Raw genomic sequence first — 18305 nt, forward strand, 5'->3', positions numbered from 1 at the left:
CTGGAACCTGTTACTCCGGGCTTCAGCCACCAGCTTCCTCACATCCTGGGGTGCATTTGAATTTCGGGGTGCTGGCTGAGCTGATCTGCGCTTGGGGCGTGAGCAGCAGCCCCGTGGCACCACAGGAATGTAGGAGGTGGCTATGACTCTTTGAAAAGTGCTCAGCAAGCTCCCGAAGGGCAGTGCCTCGGGCTCCAGGCTCTTGGCTCAGAGGTTCCTTCTCTCCTCCAGCCCCGGATACCCCTCTGCCTCCTTGGAGACTCAGCCCCAAGCCTTCAGCCATCACGGATCCGTCCCCACCTCCTTCTGTTCCCCCATCCCTCTACCATGCCCCGACACCGCCTCTTTCCCTGCTGGCCCAGTTGCTGTCTGCTCCTCTTTTGCACCCTGGGGGCCTGGGGTCGTCCAGAGCCTCCCAGCGCCAACCCTGAACATGTCCACTTGTCCTACCAAGGTAAGGTTTGCGCCGGCTCACTCTGAGCAATAGGGCTATACACAGGGGTGAGACTGGCTGTGTCTGATAATGGTTCCGTGCCTCTTCCATCTGGCTGTCCCCAGACTCTCCATCGGAGGAAGTGACAGGAAGTACAGTAAGGACTTGGAGCCAGAGCTGGACTAAGTGGGTGCCAGTTAGCTGCTGTGTGAGTGTGGGCAATCGGTGGAATCCCTCGTGCCTCAGTTTTCTCATCTTGAAAGTGGGGTCATATTCCTGAAGTCTTCCCGGGCAAGGTTTAGCCCGGGAAGGACTGGATGGAGTCAGGCTTAGTGCAGTGCTTTGGATTTACTCTTTGGGGTACTGAGAGTCACAGAGAATGCCAAGGAGCTTTGGTTTGGGCATATTGTCATTCATTTTGCCATCTTCAAGTTAAATGAAGGGGCTGGAGTGATAACATAGAGATGGAGCGTTTGCCTTGCATATAGCTGACCTGAGTACGATCCCCGGCATCCCATATGGTCCCCTGAGCCTGTCAGGAGTGATTCCTGAGCACAGAGTCAGGAGTGACCCTTGAGCATTGCTGGATATAGCCCCCAAACAAAACAAAACTTAAATAGTGTTATTTATACTTGCCAAAGTGTCCAAAATGAACCAGTCAGTTTTTTTTGTTTGTTTGTTTTTGGGCCACACCCAGCGGTGCTCAGGGGTTACTCCTGGCTGTCTGCTCAGAAATAGCTCCTGGGGGGCCGGGCGGTGGCGCTGGAGGTAAGGTGCCTGCCTTGCCTGCGCTAGCCTAGGATGGACCGCGGTTCGATCCCCCGGCGTCCCATATGGTCCCCCAAGAAGCCAGGAGCAACTTCTGAGCGCATAGTCAGGAGTAACCCCTGAGCGTCACAGGGTGTGGCCCCCCCAAAAAAAAACCAAAAAAAAAAAAAAAAGAAATAGCTCCTGGCAGGCACGAGGGACCATATGGGACACCGGGATTCGAACCAACCACCTTTGGTCCTGGATCGGCTGCTTGCAAGGCAAATGCTGCTATGCTATCTCTCTGGGCCTGAACCAGTCAGTTTTAAGCAAAATGATGTGTGTGTTTTGGGGGGTCACACTTTATAGTGCTCAGAGAATCCTAGTGGTTCAGTACTGGATGAGAGGGGTCACTCTTGGGAGTACTCAAGGGACAATGAGATGCCAGGGCTCGAAACAAAATTTCCACTGGAAATGCCATTTTCATGGGGAAAGACCCTACCTCTTACAAGAGAAAAAAAGGTTTTTTTTTGTTGTTGTTGTTGTTTTTGTTTTTGGGTCACACCCGGCAGTGCTCAGGGATTACTCCTGACTAGGCTCAGAAATCGCTCCTGGCAGGCTCAGGGGACCGTATGGGATGCCGGGATTCGAACCACCATCCTTATGCATGCAAAGCAAATGCCTTACCACCATGCTAACTCTCTGGCCCCAAGAGTAAAGAAGTTCGGGGCCGGGTAGGTGGCGCTGGAGGTAAGGTGTCTGCCTTGCAAGCGCTAGCCAAGGAAGGACCTCGGTTCGATCCCCCGGCGTCCCATATGGTCCCCCCAAGCCAGGGGCGATTTCTGAGCACATAGCCTGAGCGTCAAACGGGTGTGGCCCAAAAACCAAAAAAAAAAAAAAAAAAAAAAAAAGAGTAAAGAAGTTCTAGGGAGAAGAGTGGATTGATGTGTGTCTTTGAAAATCTCTTTTTTTGAGGTTTCTGTTTTGCCAAACACAGAGGTAACTCTGGTCTTATTACTAGAAGGGCTCAGGAGAGCATGAGGTACAGGGGATCAAACCTAGGTCAGCCATATGTAAGGCAAGCACCCTATCTATTCATTTCACCAGCTCCAAATACATAAAATAAAATTTTAATTAATTATTGTTTTTTGCTTTTGGGCCACACCTGATGATACTCAGGGATTACTTCTGGCTATGAGCTCAGAAATTGCTTCTGGTTTGGGGGACTATTTGGGACCCCAGGGGATCAAACTGTGGTCTGTTCTAGGTCAGCCAAGTGCAAGGAAAACGCCCTACCACTTGTGCCTAAATTTTAATTAATTTCTCCAGCCCCTAAATTTTAATTAATTAATTTTTTTCTCCAGCCCTAAATTTTAATTCATTTTTTTTCTTTTTTTTGGGGGGGCCACAACCAATGGTGCTCAGGGTTACTTAAGGCTCTGTGCTCAGAAATCACTCCTGGCAGGCTCGGAGAACATATGAGATATCAAGGATTGAACCTGGTTAGTTGCATGCAAGGCAAATGTTCTACTCGGGCCCCTTTAAGGCGAATTTTAAAGTTGTGTGTGTGTGTGTGTGTGTGTGTGTGTGTGTGTGTGTGTGTGTGTGAGAGAGAGAGAGAGAGAGAGAGAGAGACAGAGACAGAGACAGAGAGAGACAGAGAGACAAAGAGACAGAGAGAGAGGAGAGAGAGTGGGGAGAGAGAGAGGAAGAGAGAGAGAGAGAGAGAGAGAGAGAGAGAGAGAGAGAGAGAGAGAGAGAGAGAGAGAGAGAGATTGTCTTTGGATCACACTAGTGGTACCCAGCTCTTTCTCCTGGCTCGGTGATCAGGGCTCACTTCTCAAGGTAATTGTGGGGGACCCTCAGGAATACCAGGAATCAAACACCGGTCAGCTGCTTACAAGGCAAGTGCCCTCTCTGCTGTAAAACTCGTCCCAGTGCCTGTCACTCATACAGAAGAATCTTCTGTAAAGGTTTGTAGCCCTGTGGATTTGGAAGCACAGGAATGAGCTTTGGGCATTTGCTGGCATGTAAAGTTGGAGCCAGTTCTTAGCCTGCTGGCCTCGGTGGAGCAAAGGACAATGAGTTTTCTCATGGCTCTGCTGTGTGACAGACCCCAAGCAGCTCACAGCACCCCTTTGTTTGGCCTCCACAATAATAAGAACAAAGATTTTTCTCAGGCCGGCAGGCAGTGTCTGGATACCTCTCTGACCTCACACTGGGCCTGAAGCTGGGGAAATTATTGTGCTTTCCATTGTATGAGCGTAAACAGAGGTGCAGGGAGATGAGGGGGCTGACCTCAGGTCTCACAGTCTGGAATGCAGCCCCAGGCAAGCTACTCCCGCAATCTTGGGCTCTGAAACTTCAGGTGCTCTGGGCCAGAGCAATAGTTCAGCAGAGAGGGCATTTGTCTTGCACACAGCCAATGCAGGTTCAATCCCTGGCACCCTAAATGGTACCCCAAGCCTACCAGGAATAATTCCTCAGTGTTTTCCAAAACAAAAAAATCAAATGCTGCACTGCTTTGAGATTTAACTGAAAATTAGCAAAAACACCCCCAGCTTTACTTGCCTCTTTCTAGTTTGTCTGGGTATCTCACTGCACTGGAGGGCCATGAGTAACAACAGGAAATGAACAGACCTTGTTCAGCCCCACAGTTTTTCTTCCTAATACCCCTTTTCTATCCCCAGATCTAGGTTAGGATCCTGCATTGTCTTTTTAAGTATGCATGTGTATATTTGCTTTATTTTTTGGTTTATTGTCACACCTAGCAGTGCTAGGGGGTGCTCTTGATTTAGTGCTCCATAGTTGTTGCTGGATGGTGCTCCAGGGAGCATGTGGTGTTGGGGACCATATCCAGGCCTTCTGAATGCAAAGCCTGCTCTCAGCCTTTGGAGCCATCTCTCTGTTCCCCCATATTTTTGATTTTTGGTTTTTGGGTCACACCCGTTTGATGCTCAGCGGTTACTCCTGGCTAAGTGCTCAGAAATTGCCCCTGGCTTGGGGGGACCATATGGGACTCTGGGGGATAGAACCGCTGTCTCGGTCTTTCCTTGGCTAGTGCTTGCAAGGCAGACACCTTACCTCTAGTGCCACCTCGCCGACCACTCCCCCATATTTTTGTTCTTGTTGTATTGTTGTTTCATGTTTAGTCAAGCAAAATTGTTTAACTGAGGAGTGATACTAAATTTAAGAAGAATATGGAATTTTCTAGAGAGAAAGACAAACCAAAGAGTAAGAAGTAAAGGCCACTTGTGCCCTCAGGCAGTGCTTCTCAGGTGGCCAGTGCCCAGGGTATCCCAAGGGGGGGTGACATTTGAGAAAATGCATAGTTTGGGGGAGGCACAGCAGGAGGACAGAATAAGGTTGGGAGATTGGTAGAAGGTTGAGAAGCAGCAGGAACAAACAATGTCAGGGAAGAATATTGCCAAGAAGACTGAGTCCTGTTGGGGTGCAGGCTCCCCCAGGCATAGAGTGCCTGGGATTCACATTGTATCCAGTTATTTTGTCTTCCTGGTCTCCCCAGTTCTTCCAGGATTTTAGTTACTCCTGGTCTCCCCACATCTTGGGGTCTGTGTGCTGAGTGGATCTGAGGGAAAATCCAAGTTGAGGCTGCTCTGATGTTTGCTCATGTTGGAATCAGGGGATTTAGGGTAAGAGTCACAGATGTGATATCCTTCTCGGCTTCTTGCTATATGATGGCATGATGATGGGGTGGCCCTTGACATCTCCATTCGTGGTCCTTATTGGTCTTTTGTCCTGGGCTTCTCCACTGTGGAACTTTATGTTTTTTTGTTTGTTTGTTTTTGTTTTGGGGCCACACCCAGTGATGCTCAGGGGTTACTCCTGGCTATGCGCTCAGAAGTCGCTCCTGGCTTGGGGGACCATATGAGACACCAGGGGATCGAACCGAGGTCCATCCAAGGCTAGCGCAGGCAAGGCAGGCACCTTACCTCTAGCGCCACCGCCCGGCCCCTCCACTGTGGAGTTTTGATTCTTCTGTTTATTTTGGTTTGGAACCACAATGGCTGTGCTCAGGGTTGACTCTGGCTCTGTGCTCAGGAATGACTCCTGGTGGGACTCTTGGGGGGGGGGGGAATATGTGGTTGGAGCCCAGGCCAGCCACATACAAAGCAAATGCCTTAATCCCTGAGTTATCATCTCTCCAGCACCTACAGAGATTTTGTTTATTGTTTATTTTTGGCCACACGAAGTTGTGCTTAGGGTTTGTTCATGACTCAGTGCTCAGGGGTCATTCCTGGTAGGGCTCTGGGGACTGTAGGGGTACTGGAGGTGCTCAGAGGACCATATGATACTGGAGATTGAAGCCAGGATTACTACATGCAAAGCATGAATCTTGGCCCTTTGGACCATCTTCTGTTCCTCTCACTTATTTATCAAGCAAAAAGTTTATATATGTAGACATCAACTCATAGATGTTTATTTTATTCTGTGGGATAAAAAGCCAGTTCAGGGTCAGAAAGAGAGAACTGGGAATACAGTGTGTGCCTGTCACACAGCTGACTTGTGTTCAATTTCTAGCATCCCACATGGTCCCCGGAGAATAATCTCTATGAGTGATCCCTGAACATTGCTATGTGTGACCCAGAAAGCACTGTGTGGGTCAAATACATCTCTTCTTCTAAGGCAAAAAAAAAAAAAAAAAGCCAATACAGAGGGAGAGATGGTACTAGCAGGGTGCTTGCCTTGAATGCAGTCAACCTGAGTTCAGAGTTCAAACATCTCATATGAGCTCCCCAAGCACTGCCAGGAGTAATTCCTGAGTGCAGAGCCAGGAGTAACTATTTCCTGAGCATTGCTGGTTTGATTGAAAAACAATTGCTATCTAATGAGTGGCTCAAGCGATCCAGATTTCTTTCTAATTCCTTCCAAATAACTTCTGCATTCTCTAATAGTCCCCTTGTTTTTGAGAAATTTCTTTTCTTGAAGATCAATTATTCCAGACTCATCTATTTTCTGTCCTGTCTCCGAAATCAGCTACATCTCCCTGGATCCCTGTTCCTTGCAAGTGTCAGTAGGTATTAGAAAAGAAGATCAAGGGGCTGGAGAGATAGCATGGAGGTAAGGCGTTTGCCTTTCGTGCAGGAGGTCATCCGTTCGAATCCCAGCGTCCCATATGGTCCCCCGTGCCTGCCAGGAGCAATTTCTGAGCATGGAGCCAGGAATAACCCCTGAGCACTGCCGGGTGTGACCCAAAAACCACAAAAAAAAAAAAAAAAAAAAGAAGATCAAGGCCAAAGTGTGCTTAGATTGACAGAGGGGCTATTGCTTCCGGGTGGAACTATTGCTTCCGGTGTCATGCAAACCCAGTTGCTACTCATATGCATGCGCGACCCTTTTGCATGTCAATTTCAGCACCTGCTGTCAACACTCTGTGCCATGTCCGGCCACTCTGGCCCTCTCCTTGAATTTTACTTCATCACTGCTTTTGTTCAGTCTCGGGGCCACATATGGCGGTGCTCAGGGGTCACTCCCAGCTCTGTCCTCCTGGGCTGCTACCGGTGAAACCCAAGGAACCATTGGTGTGCGGTTAAAGCCTGCACTCAGCTCCTTAAACTGTCTGTCTCCCTGGTTCTGATCCTCGGATTTTAGTTTAGCTGCAGGGCTTGCTTTAATCTCCTTCACCCTGACTCATGACTTCTTTTATTTATCATGAGTTATTATATTTTGGGGGGGGTCTGAGAGATAGCAGGTAGTGTGTTTGCCTTACTCGTGGCCAACTTGAGTTCTATCTCAGACCCCCACATTATCCCCTAAGCACAGAGCCAGTAGTAAACTCTGAGCACTACCAGGTGTAACAACAAAACAACAAATTCCAAAAATTATTTTATTTGTGTGGGGGGTGGGCAGTTGGGCCACACCCAGTGGCACATAGGGCTGACTACTGGCTCTGTGTCCTGAGATAATTCCTAGTGGAACTTGGGACAGTATGGGGTACCAGGGATTGAACCAGCGCTAGCTGCGTGCAAGGCAAGAGCTCTAATTCCTGTAAACTCTCTCTCTCTCTCTGATTCTGCTTGAACCTCCCTTCTCCAACACAGAAAACGCTCACTCCTACTGACTCTAGTCTATGGTCACACACCCACACACATATACACACACATATGCAAGCATAAAACAAGTTCATAAAGCTGGATTTCTTTCTATATTTTACTGTATATAATAGAGCATAGAATATATGTGCTATATTATATATGTATATATGTAAATATATTTCTCTGTATTTTTTGTTTGTTTAGTTTTGGGGCCACACCAACTCTGCTAAGGGCTTAACCTGGCTCTGCACTCAAGAATCACTCCTGGCAGGCTCAGGGGACCATATTGGCTGCTGATATTGAAGCTGGATTGCCCTGTGCAAGACAAACACCTTCCCTCTGTGCTATCACTCGGCCCTTCTGCTCTGTATTTTCACTTCATTCTTCTTTTTTATTTTGCCACACCCTGCAGTGCTCAGGGGTTACTCCTGGCTTTGCGCTCAGAAATCACTCCTAGCAGACTCCTGGGGGACTATATGAGATGCCGGGGATCGAACCTGGATTGGACGCGTACAAGGCAAACGCCCTACCCACTATGCTATCGCTCTAGCCCCTTCACTCTTCGTTTTTTCATTGTAGGGGCTGCTTTCTGTGCTGCTCAGGCCCCATGAGAACTCCATTGATGCTAATGGAAGCAGGGAATGTGCAGAGTCAGGGATTGAACCCAGGGCTTCAAACACATCGGTGCTCTACCACCCAAGCTACATCCCAGCCCCCACGGGTGTCCTGTGCACCCCGTTTGGTTGGGAACAATGATGGTCGAGGCCTATCTTTGCAGGGCGGATTCGTGGGGCGTTTGATCTCTCTCCTCTAGGGAAGTGAAGCCCCATAGAGAAACAGTCTCTGGCTGGCTGTTGTGGCAGGGCCCACTTCTGGGGTGGCGCCCCCTTGTGACAGCAGGTGAGCCTGCAGCCCTAGACACCACACATCTTCCTCGGCCCTATTCCAGATGGAGTCCCTTATCCCTGTACATCGATCTCCAAACTATGAGTAGGCATCCTTAGTTATATCTCTAGTGATGAAGGATTTCCCTGTGTACCATCAAGAGTGAATTCTTTTTGGGGGCAGAGTGGTATCACAGCAAGTAGTAGCCCCACTAAATGTGACCCCCCCCAAAAAACAAACAAAAAAAATTTTTTTGGTTTGGTTTTTGAATCACAGCTGCCAGTGCACAGGGATTACTAAAAGTTTGCTAGAAATTATTTTATTTGGGGGGTCTGAGAGTTAGCAGGTAGGGTGCTTGCCTGACTCGTGGCTGACCTGGGTTCCATCCCGATACCCCATATTGTTTCCTAAGCAGAGAGCTAGTAGTAAATTCTGAGCTCTGAGTAAATCCTGGCTCTGTGCTCAGAACTTACTCTTGGACGGCTCAGAGGACCATTTGGGATGCTGGGGATTGAACTCAGGTTGGCTGCGTGCAACCTGCGGTGCTATCGCTCCAGCCCCATTCAGGAGTGATTCTTGGGCCAGAAATAGTCTCTGAGCACCATAAGGTGTGGCCCAAGCCATCCTCCTCCCCAAACATGGCATCGATCCACTGTCATACCTTCTGTAGTCCTGTCTTGCTCCCCGAACCCTGGAGTTGTGAGGGAAAAAAGGCATCATTAGGGGATTTCCTTCCAATGTGAACATCATAAAGGGGGCCAGACAAGATGATCACATCTATTCCCTACCCCTCCCTGCCAAGTGGTTCCCCCTACAAGGGACATCTCTTTAGTCTATGTGTCAGTGGTAACCCAAACATCGTAAAGGACACCTCCCATTGAGGTATTATGCCCTTGGCTCTACTAAGCCCCAAAAGGCACAGTTGAGTAGATAACATGATAATTTCAGTTCCCAGATAAGAAAACATAAGTGGGAACCTAAGCGATAGATAGTACAATAGGGAAGGCACTTGCCTTGCACACCAACCATTCAGGTTTGACCCCTGGCATCCCATATGGTTCCCTGAGTCTGCCAGAAATGCTTCCTGAATGCAGAGCCAGGAATAAGCCCTGAATATAGCTGGGTGTGACCCCCCCAAACAAAACAAAACTAAAACAAACACACATAACAAAAAACAAAACAAAACAAAACAAAAAAAAACACGGCCTGAGAACTAGTACAACATGTAAGGTATTTGCTTTGCACATGAGTGACCCAGATTCAATCTCCAGCATTCCATATGGTTCCTGAACACCACCAGGAGTAAAACCTGAGTGCAGAGCCAGGAGTAATCTCTGAGCACTGTGGGGTGTGGTATCAAAAAAGAAGAAAAGAAAATAGAGGCTTGGAGCAGTGAAGTGACTCCATCCCGGGAAAACCAGAACACCTATGGCTGGGTGCTTGGATGGAGCCTGGCAGCTTCGGAAACCAAGATGGCTGGTCCAGAGCAACTCACCTACCCCCCACTGTGACTCCCCCTGCCCTCAGATCGGTGCTTGCCCCTGCCCAGGCCTCAGCGCCCTTGTCCCTTCCTTCCAGGTGAGCCTGGCACCATGACAGTCACCTGGACCACTTGGGTTCCCACCCGCTCCGAGGTGCAGTTCGGCAGGCAGCCCTCTGGCCCTCTGCTCCTCCGGGCTCAGGGCACCCCCACCATCTTTGTGGACGGAGGGGTTCTCCGCAGGAAGTTCTACATGCATCGTGTCACACTGCGGGGGCTGCAGCCTGGAGCCCAGTACGGTGAGGGCCCCACTAGAGCAATTTGGGGTGGGGGGATGAGGACTGGTGGGGGCTGAGAAGGGGAATTGGGGAGGTGCCTCAGGCTGCTCTGCTGTATCCCTAATTCTCCCCAAATCATTGCATGGGTGAGGATGGATGGGGTAGGGGTGCCCTAGGCCTAGGGCATCCCTTCTGGTGACCTTCCCTTTGCTTGTCCCCTTCTCCCAGTGTACCGCTGTGGCAGTCCTCAAGGTTGGAGCCGCAGATTCCGCTTCCGAGCCCTGAAGAAGGGGACCAAGTGGAGCCCCCGTCTAGCTGTGTTTGGGGACCTGGGTGCTGACAACCCCAAGGCCTTCCCACGGCTGCGCCAGGACACCCAGCAGGGCCTGTATGATGCTGTTCTCCATGTGGGTGAGGCCTGGGCACTGGTGCCTGGAGGGGTGGGGTGTAGGGGGGCAGCAGCGCCAGGACCAGGACGTGAAGGGGAGCATTGTGGCCCGGGGTGGGACTGTCTTGGAAGGGTCAGCAAATGACACTGCATTTCATCACTCAGAGTCGCAGATTTAGGGGCCAGAGAGATAGCATGGAGGTAAGGTGTTTGCCTTGCATGCAGAAGAACAGTGGTTCGAATTCCAGCATGCCTGCCAGGAGCGATTTCTGAGCGTAGAGCCAGGAGTAACCCCTGAGCACTGCCTGGTGTGACTCAAAAACCAAAAAAAAAAAAAAAAAATAGAGTTGCAGATTTAGGCTAACCTTTTTTCGTATAAAAGTGGGGTGTGGGGCCGCAGTGGTGCCACAGCAGTAGGGCGTTTTTGCCTTAAATGCGCTGACCTAGATCAGATCATGGTTTGATCCCCCGGCATCCCATATGGTCCCCCAAGCTAGGAGCAATTTCTAAGTGTGTAGCCAGGAGAACCCCTGAGCGTCACCGGGTGTGGCCCACCCCCCCACAAAGTGGGGTGTGATCATTCTATGAATTATTTGGGGGGAAAATCTCTAGGATGCTAGGAGGCAGGGTGGGAGCCTCTGCTGGTTATTTCAGCCATCCAGCTGCAGTTCAATGTGAGGGTGCCAAGGATGCGCTACTGCTCAGACTCTGGGCATTGGCAGTTACCTAGACTTCCCACTTCCCACAGTGCTCAGGACAGTCTCTGGTATTCTAGGAATTGTGTAATGCTGGGAATCGAACCAAGTTGGCCCTTGTCATTTATATGCCTTTATTATACCATCACCCTGCTCACCTTTTTTCTACAGCTGTCCCGAGTTTACTTAAAACAAGTGTGATTAATCCAGAAAGTGGCTCCATGAGCTAGAGCACATGCTTTGCATACAGGTGGCCTGGCTCACTTCCCAGTACCTCATGGTACCCAAACATCACCCAGAAGTACCATGCCAATTGTAGTTCCTGACACCGCCAGGCATGGCTCCAAATCCCCATGTCTCACCCCACTTCCCCAAGGAAAGTTGGCTGCATTTGAGGGGATCTGGTTGACCGGATGGCCCAGTAAAGTCCCAAGGCTGAGGACACTGGATCTATTCTGTGTTGTTCCTCTCAGAGCTAAGATTAACATTCACAGGGCTGCAGGGATGGTACAAGCTGATTTTTTTCTGGAGTGTTGTTCTTTTTTTTTTTTTTTTGGTTTTTGGGCCACACCCGGTAACGCTCAGGGGTTACTCCTGGCTATGTGCTCAGAAGTTGCTCCTGGCTTGGGGGACCATATGGGACACCGGGGGATCGAACTGTGGTCCGTCCAAGGCTAGCACAGGCAAGGCAGGCACCTTACCTTTAGCGCCACCGCCCGGCCCCTGGAGTGTTGTTCTATCCATGCTCCCTTTGTGATTTGGGGGCAATGACAGTGGTTAGGGCAGAGATGGCTCAAAGACTCGCAAATCTACCTCCTGAGATTTGATTCCTGGGTCTTTATTCACCAGCTCTGAGACTGGAGACTGGAGCTCTAAAGCTCTTCAAAGCCCCAGCTGCCCCATCTGAAGCCAGGTACCCCCCTCCAAAGAGCATTGAGGGTGCAGGGGATGGATCATGGAAAGTATCTGGAGCTGTGCCTAGTCTAAAGCAGGATCTGGAAATGTCAGTCTCCATATGCTTAGAGGGACGAGGGCTAGGCAGAGATGGGAATGGTCAAGATGGGAGCACAGGAGACCAGCGCTATCATTCGGGGGTCCAGAGGCACCAGAGGTAAAGGAAACAGTTCTAAGCACACATGCAGGTAGGTGTGAGGTAGGGATAAGAGACCCCTGTTGGTTTGTACAGTCCACACCCCTGCATCCAAGAAGCCAGCTCTGTCATTCCAGAATCTTCACTCTCTCTCTCTCTCTCTCTCTCTCTCTCTCTCTCTCTCTCTCTCTCTCTCTCTCTCTCTCTCTCTCTCTCTCTCTCTCTCTCTCTCTCTCTCTCCCCTCCCAGGAGACTTTGCCTACAACATGGATCAGGACAATGGTCGCGTGGGGGACAGGTTCATGCAGCTCATTGAACCTGTGGCCGCCAGCCTGCCATACATGACGTGCCCTGGCAACCATGAACAGCGCTAGTAAGGCTGGGGCTCAGGGTCTGGGGTCTGGGGTCTGGGAGGTAGGGTATAGGGGGCTGAGAGGCTGGGGCTGAGTTCAGGGGCTGAGGGGCTCCAGGCTGGGGCCCCTAAAAATAAGCACATCCTTCTTGGTGTCTCACCTTAGCCTCTTCAGTCTCAGCTGAGGGAAGGAGAAGACGAAGGGTAGGAGAGGGGAGAAAAGAATGGTGGGAAGGGGGGCCGGGCGGTGGCGCTAAAGGTAAGGTGCCTGCCTTCCCTGCGCTAGCCTTGGACGGACCACAGTTCGATCCCCCGGTGTCCCATATGGTCCCCCAAGCCAGGAGCAACTTCTGAGCACATAGCCAGGAGTAACCCCTGAGCATTACCGGGTGTGGCCCAAAAACCAAAAAAAAAAAAAAAAAAAGAATGGTGGGAAGGAAAGAGGAGGAAAGGGGAGATGAGAAAATGGGGAGGGGAGGAAGAAAGGAAGGGAAGGGAGAGATAGTGAGGGGAGAGGTGGAGAGAGAAGTGTTTGGACAGGAACACTTGCTGGGCCTGTAAGAGGGAAGATGGGGTTCCCTGCTCTCTTCCCACTCCTTAATTCCCTTTGTTCTAGCAATTTCTCCAACTACAAGGCTCGCTTTAGTATGCCAGGCAACAGTGAAGGACTGTGGTACAGGTAACCTGTGGACTACGTTGGGGGGGGGTGGGCTGGCCTTCTACCCAAAGTAATGCCCTTACATTTGACCCTTGACCTTTGGCTTCTCCCCAGCTGGGACATTGGCCCTGCCCACATCATCTCCTTCTCCACTGAGGTCTACTTCTTTCTCCATTATGGCCGCCACTTGGTAGAGAGGCAGTTTCGATGGCTGGAGAATGATCTCCAGGTAACATAGAATAGGGTCTCCTTCCTTTCTCTGGCCTTGCTTCATGAGGAGGGTCCCCTCCTCATCTGGGCCTCCTCCTCACCCTGGATCCCTCTCTAGAAAGCCAACAAGAACCGGGCTGCCCGACCCTGGATCATCACCATGGGCCACAGACCCATGTACTGCTCCAACTTGGATCTGGATGACTGCACCCGCCATGAAAGCAAGGTGAGGGCCCTCCCTGAGGACGGGGTAGGTGTCAAGAGCCACGAGGGGTGACCTGCCTCACCCCTAAACTGGCCTCCTTGCTCTCTTCCCAGGTTCGCAAAGGCCTTTGGGGCAAGATGTATGGATTGGAGGATCTATTCTACAAACATGGTGAGTGAGCCCCGATTCCCCATCTGGAACCCAGCCCTTCAACTCTCTCTGGGCAGGACCTGAGCCCGACTTTTTGTTTCAGGGGTTGACTTACAATTGTGGGCCCACGAACATTCGTATGAACGTCTGTGGCCGATTTACAACTACCAGGTGAGACTGGGCGCATGGGGACTGGGGCCAAAGCAGCCACCCGGTCAGACCCAGGATTGGCCTTAGTGACACGGTCCTGCCCTGTTGTGTCCCCATAGGTATATAATGGCAGCAAGGAACTGCCCTACACCCACCCTCGAGGACCCGTGCACATCATCACAGGATCTGCTGTGAGTGGGGCAGGGAGAGGGCCTCTCCCCACCACCCCTGGATGCCTTTGCTCTCACCCCCCTCCAGCCTTAAGTCCATTGCACACACATGAAGAACACATGAAGAGTCTGCTAGTAGGGCCTGGAGAGAGAGCACAGTGGCGTTTGCTTTGCAAGCAGCCGATCCAGGATCAAAGGTGGTTGGTTCGAATCCTGGTGTCCCATATGGTCCCCCGTGCCTGCTAGGAGCTATTTCTGAGCAGACAGCTAGGAGTAACCCCTGAGCACTGCTGGGTGTGGCCCAAAACCCAAAAAAAAAAAAAAAAAAAGAGTCTGCTAGTACCATACCTAATTCAAGGCCCCAGAGTCACTGACTGGCAGAGATGGAGCTGGCCCAGGCATAATGGATGGATCCAGCTGAGGCCTGGTTTACTTACTTATTTATTATTACTTTTGTTTGTTTTTATTTTGGGGCCACACCCAGTGACACTCAGGGGTTACTCCTGGCTCTGTGCTCAGAAATAGCTCCTGGCAGGCTCAGGTGACCATATGGCATGCTGGGAATCAAACCTGGTCCATCTGGGATCTGCCAGACAAATGCCCTACCGTTATGCTATCTCTCTGACCCCTGTTTTTTTGTTTGTTTGTTTGTTTTTTAATTTCCCTGCTCTTCCCTCTGCTATAGTTTGGGCAGCTAAGCTGTGAGTTTGCATATGTCTGGCTTCAGGCCACCGGAAATGTCACTCAGCGTGGGGGTCGATTCTGAAGCTGGCATTCTGGCATCCAGCCTATAAGGTCTGTGCTCTTTTATTGAGCTACTGAGATCTAATGAAAAATAAATTGCCGAAGAAGGTCCCCCGCAATCTCATGAGTGCTTAAGGGACAGTCTTATTCCCTCCAGTAAAATAATGGCAGTTGAGTAGTTAACATTGATAATCCAGTATCATGGAATCTACTGACACCACTTTAGCCAATTGCTTCTCAAAGACTTTTTTCTTTGCTTCCTTTAATCAGAAATCCATCTCTACTCTTTTCTTCATTCCATGACTTTGAAAGCCCCTTCCCAGGAGCACAGCATATTGGTTTGTAGAATATCCCTCGATAATTCAAGGATACATCTGAAGCTTGCTCCTAATTAGATTGAGATTGCAGCACCTTTCTTTTAAAAGGGAATTTTCTTTTTGGGGGAAGCCACACCCTGTGATGCTCAGGGGCTACTCCTGGCTCCTGCCAGGCCTGGAGGACCCTATGGAATGCCCGGAATTGAATCCGGGTGTAAGGCAAATGCCCTACCCACTGTGCTATCTCTCCAGCCCCTACAATACTTATTTTGGGGGGTGTGAATGCACTTAAATGTTACCCTATGATCCTCAGTTTCCCACAGAGGACACATCTCATATTTCTGGTGTGCTTTGGGGGTATCTGCTAGCTTCTGCCAACCAGTAAAGGCTGATTTTACTTCCAAAATGAAAAAGGCACTTGTTAGTATCTGCCTGGTAACTAACTGGCCTCTCTTGTAGAGATGCTTAAAGTCTATGTAAATCCTGATGCTTTCTGCCAACCAGGGATATTTCTAGCTTCATTGGGTTAACTGAAAACTCAACTAGACTGAAAATGGTGAATTTGCCAGCTCACTCCTTTCTGCTCATATGACCCAGCTTCCTGCATCAGTTTAGACCCTCTCCCTACTCATGGCCCTGATAAGGGTGATTTTTATATTTATTTATTTATTTATTTTTGTTTTGGGGCCACACGTGGCAGCACACAGGGGTTACTACTGGCTCTGAGCTCAGATATCACTCCTGGCAGGCTCGGGGGACCATATGGGATGCCAGGGATTGAACCCAGGTCCATCTTGGGTTATCTACGTGCAAGGCAAATGCCCTACCACTGCACAATAGAGATTTTTAAGGCTTCTAGCAAGCTCTACAGTGCAGCCACTAGCTGATTCCTTTGATTTCTGAGAATTGCATCTGTTTCACATCTTAGCTGTCTTTCTGTAACATCTGCCTTGTGGTAGTCGCACTATCATTTATTTAACCTGAACGGGCTTTGAGGTGAATTCCAGTTCAGGCCTTTTACAGAAACTTCAGCCACGAGTGTCTTTGACAAACTGCCACAGACTTTCCCAGGCATCAAAGTCAAGGGCTGGGGAAAGGCTGGCTGGGTGGAACCAACCCTTTGTGACAGCTAAAAAGGAAAAAAATCTCAGTGGCTTGGTTTTCTTTTGGGAGCACTGGGGGTTCTTTTTTCTGGGGGACCCTCCTCCATGGTACAACCACCGTGGTCAACCATTTTTGTCTTTCAGGGCTGCGAGGAGCGACTGACCCCTTTTACCATCTTGCCCCGGCCCTGGAGTGCAGTGCGGGTGAAGGAATATGGGTACACGCGGCTTCACCTCCTCAACGGGACCCATGTCCACATCCAGCAGATTTCCGATGACCAGGTCAGGAAGAGTAGCTGCAGAGTTTTTTGCTTAAAACCCTTCTTAGGCATGATACCATACCAGGTTCCAGCTCTTAACAATTACTATGGGGGAAGTTTAAGCAGCATTACTCAGGGAGCACTCTTGGCTCTTTGCTCAGGTGTGATCCCTGGCAGTACTTCAGGGACCCTCTGCAGAGTTAAGGATTGAACTGGGATCAGTAACCTGGGAGGAAAATGCCTTCATTACTTTTCTGACCTATATTTTGTGGCTGTTGTTTGTTTGCTGGAGGGAATTACCCTAGGGGTGCTCTGGGGCTACTTTTAGCTGAATGCTGGTACGTTTGCTCCCTGCAGTGCTCAGGGGATCCTGTGGTGTCAGGGAGGGAATCTGGGGCTCCACATGCAAAGCCAGCACTCAGCACTCTGAGTTCTCCCCAGCTTCAAACAAGGCTCGTTATTATAAATAACCATTTGTGGCCTTAACGGTTCACAATCCCGGGGCCCACATGTGCATGTCTTATGTCATTGGGTGCTCTCTGGTAGAGGGACAAAGACAGCTTCCCAGTCGGTCCTGTGCTGAAAGCCAATGAACTGTGGGCTACTCTGGCCTATAAAATTAGGCTTCTGTGGAGAAAAGTGTGGCTCAGAGAGGTCAAGGCACTTGCCTAAGGAACTCGCAGTGCAGAGGCCCAAGGCTGCCAGGGTCTGATGCTGTGAGGTTCAGAAGGACCCATGGGGCCCAACTGCCTTGTGGGGTCCCGAACCCACCCAGAGACATCAACATGTAGTGACCAACTTCTGGGAACTGAGAGAGAGAGAAGAGAGGAAACTAAATATACTTTTTATGTTAGATGGAAATGCAAAGAAGAAAGAAAAGTGAATAGATGCAAAACAAGCAGCATTTCCATGCTTTATCTCTGGCCCCCTACAAGCCAGCATGCACTGCTCTGGTCACTATTTGGACCACCCCCCACAACAATCCAGTTTTTCTTTTTATACCCTGCATGATAATGGGGTGTGTCTAAGTTCAACAGTCATTACTTTGAGGGTATCCAAGGGTGTGCCCAAGTCCAACTGCCATAACACAGCTCTTTTTTTTGTTGTTTTTTTGGGTGTTTGGACCACACCCGGCAGTACTCAGGACTTACTACTTCTGGCTCTGCACTCAGGAATTCCTCCTGGCAGGGCTCTGGGAACCATAAGGGGTATCAGGGATTGAAGCCAGGTTGGCAGCGGGCAAGGCTGGTGCCCTCCCCACTGTGTTATGACTCCAGTCACCAAATTTAGGCCCTGGCTCCTCACGGCCCTCTGTCTTTCCCCCTTGCAGGATGGGAAAATCGTGGACGACATCTGGGTGGTGAGACCTTTGCACGGCCGGATGAAATATTTATAGGAACTGTGGACAGCTCTATGACAGACCCAACCATGCTGCGTGGCTGGGTGTGAGCTGGCACCACCAGGACTCAGGTGGGGAGCCAGGGCGGGCCTTGACTCCCCTCGGCCTCCAAGGCCTGTGTGTGGATGCATTCATGCGTGCATGTGGGGCAGAAGCTGGACCAGCGCCCCCTCCAGATAAGTGGGGGTCCCAGCTGAGTGCTGGGATGATCCAGAGTGACTGAGCGACACAGGGCAGGTCTCTGGAAGCACCCACTGGGCAGGGTGCCCCAGGGCCTCGGGAATAAAGACATATTCTGCTACGACTCTTGGTCTCTGGGCTTCACTGGCACCAAGGCCTGCAGGAAGGTGTGACCAATAATGGGGTTCAGACATCCAGACCCTCCCTTGGTCCAAGCTCGCAGCCCAGGGCTAGAAGTGTCTCAACAGCCTGTGAATGCCCTGCAGGATTCACAGCCACCTGCTTCTTCCTCCATCCCTCATGCTTCATTATTCACCCTGGATTCTCAGACTCCAGTCCCTGATCTGCTGATATT

At 50.3% G+C, this 18305-nt stretch overlaps 1 protein-coding gene across 1 annotated transcript; it reads left to right on the forward strand.

Moving 5' to 3' along the window:
- Positions 1-296: 296 nt before the first annotated feature.
- ACP7 (acid phosphatase 7, tartrate resistant (putative)) lies at positions 297-18071 on the forward strand. Its single transcript, XM_049786615.1, has 12 exons — positions 297-454; positions 9700-9900; positions 10108-10290; positions 12302-12425; positions 13021-13083; positions 13177-13291; positions 13391-13498; positions 13591-13648; positions 13731-13798; positions 13897-13968; positions 16256-16393; positions 17702-18071. Exons 1-12 carry the CDS (start codon positions 328-330, stop codon positions 17765-17767), a joined length of 1323 nt encoding a protein of 440 aa, XP_049642572.1. The 5' UTR covers positions 297-327; the 3' UTR covers positions 17768-18071.
- The last annotated feature ends 234 nt before the right edge of the window (positions 18072-18305 follow it).

Source organism: Suncus etruscus, chromosome 14 (genome assembly GCF_024139225.1).
Source record: "Suncus etruscus isolate mSunEtr1 chromosome 14, mSunEtr1.pri.cur, whole genome shotgun sequence".
Classification (NCBI taxonomy): domain Eukaryota; kingdom Metazoa; phylum Chordata; class Mammalia; order Eulipotyphla; family Soricidae; genus Suncus; species Suncus etruscus.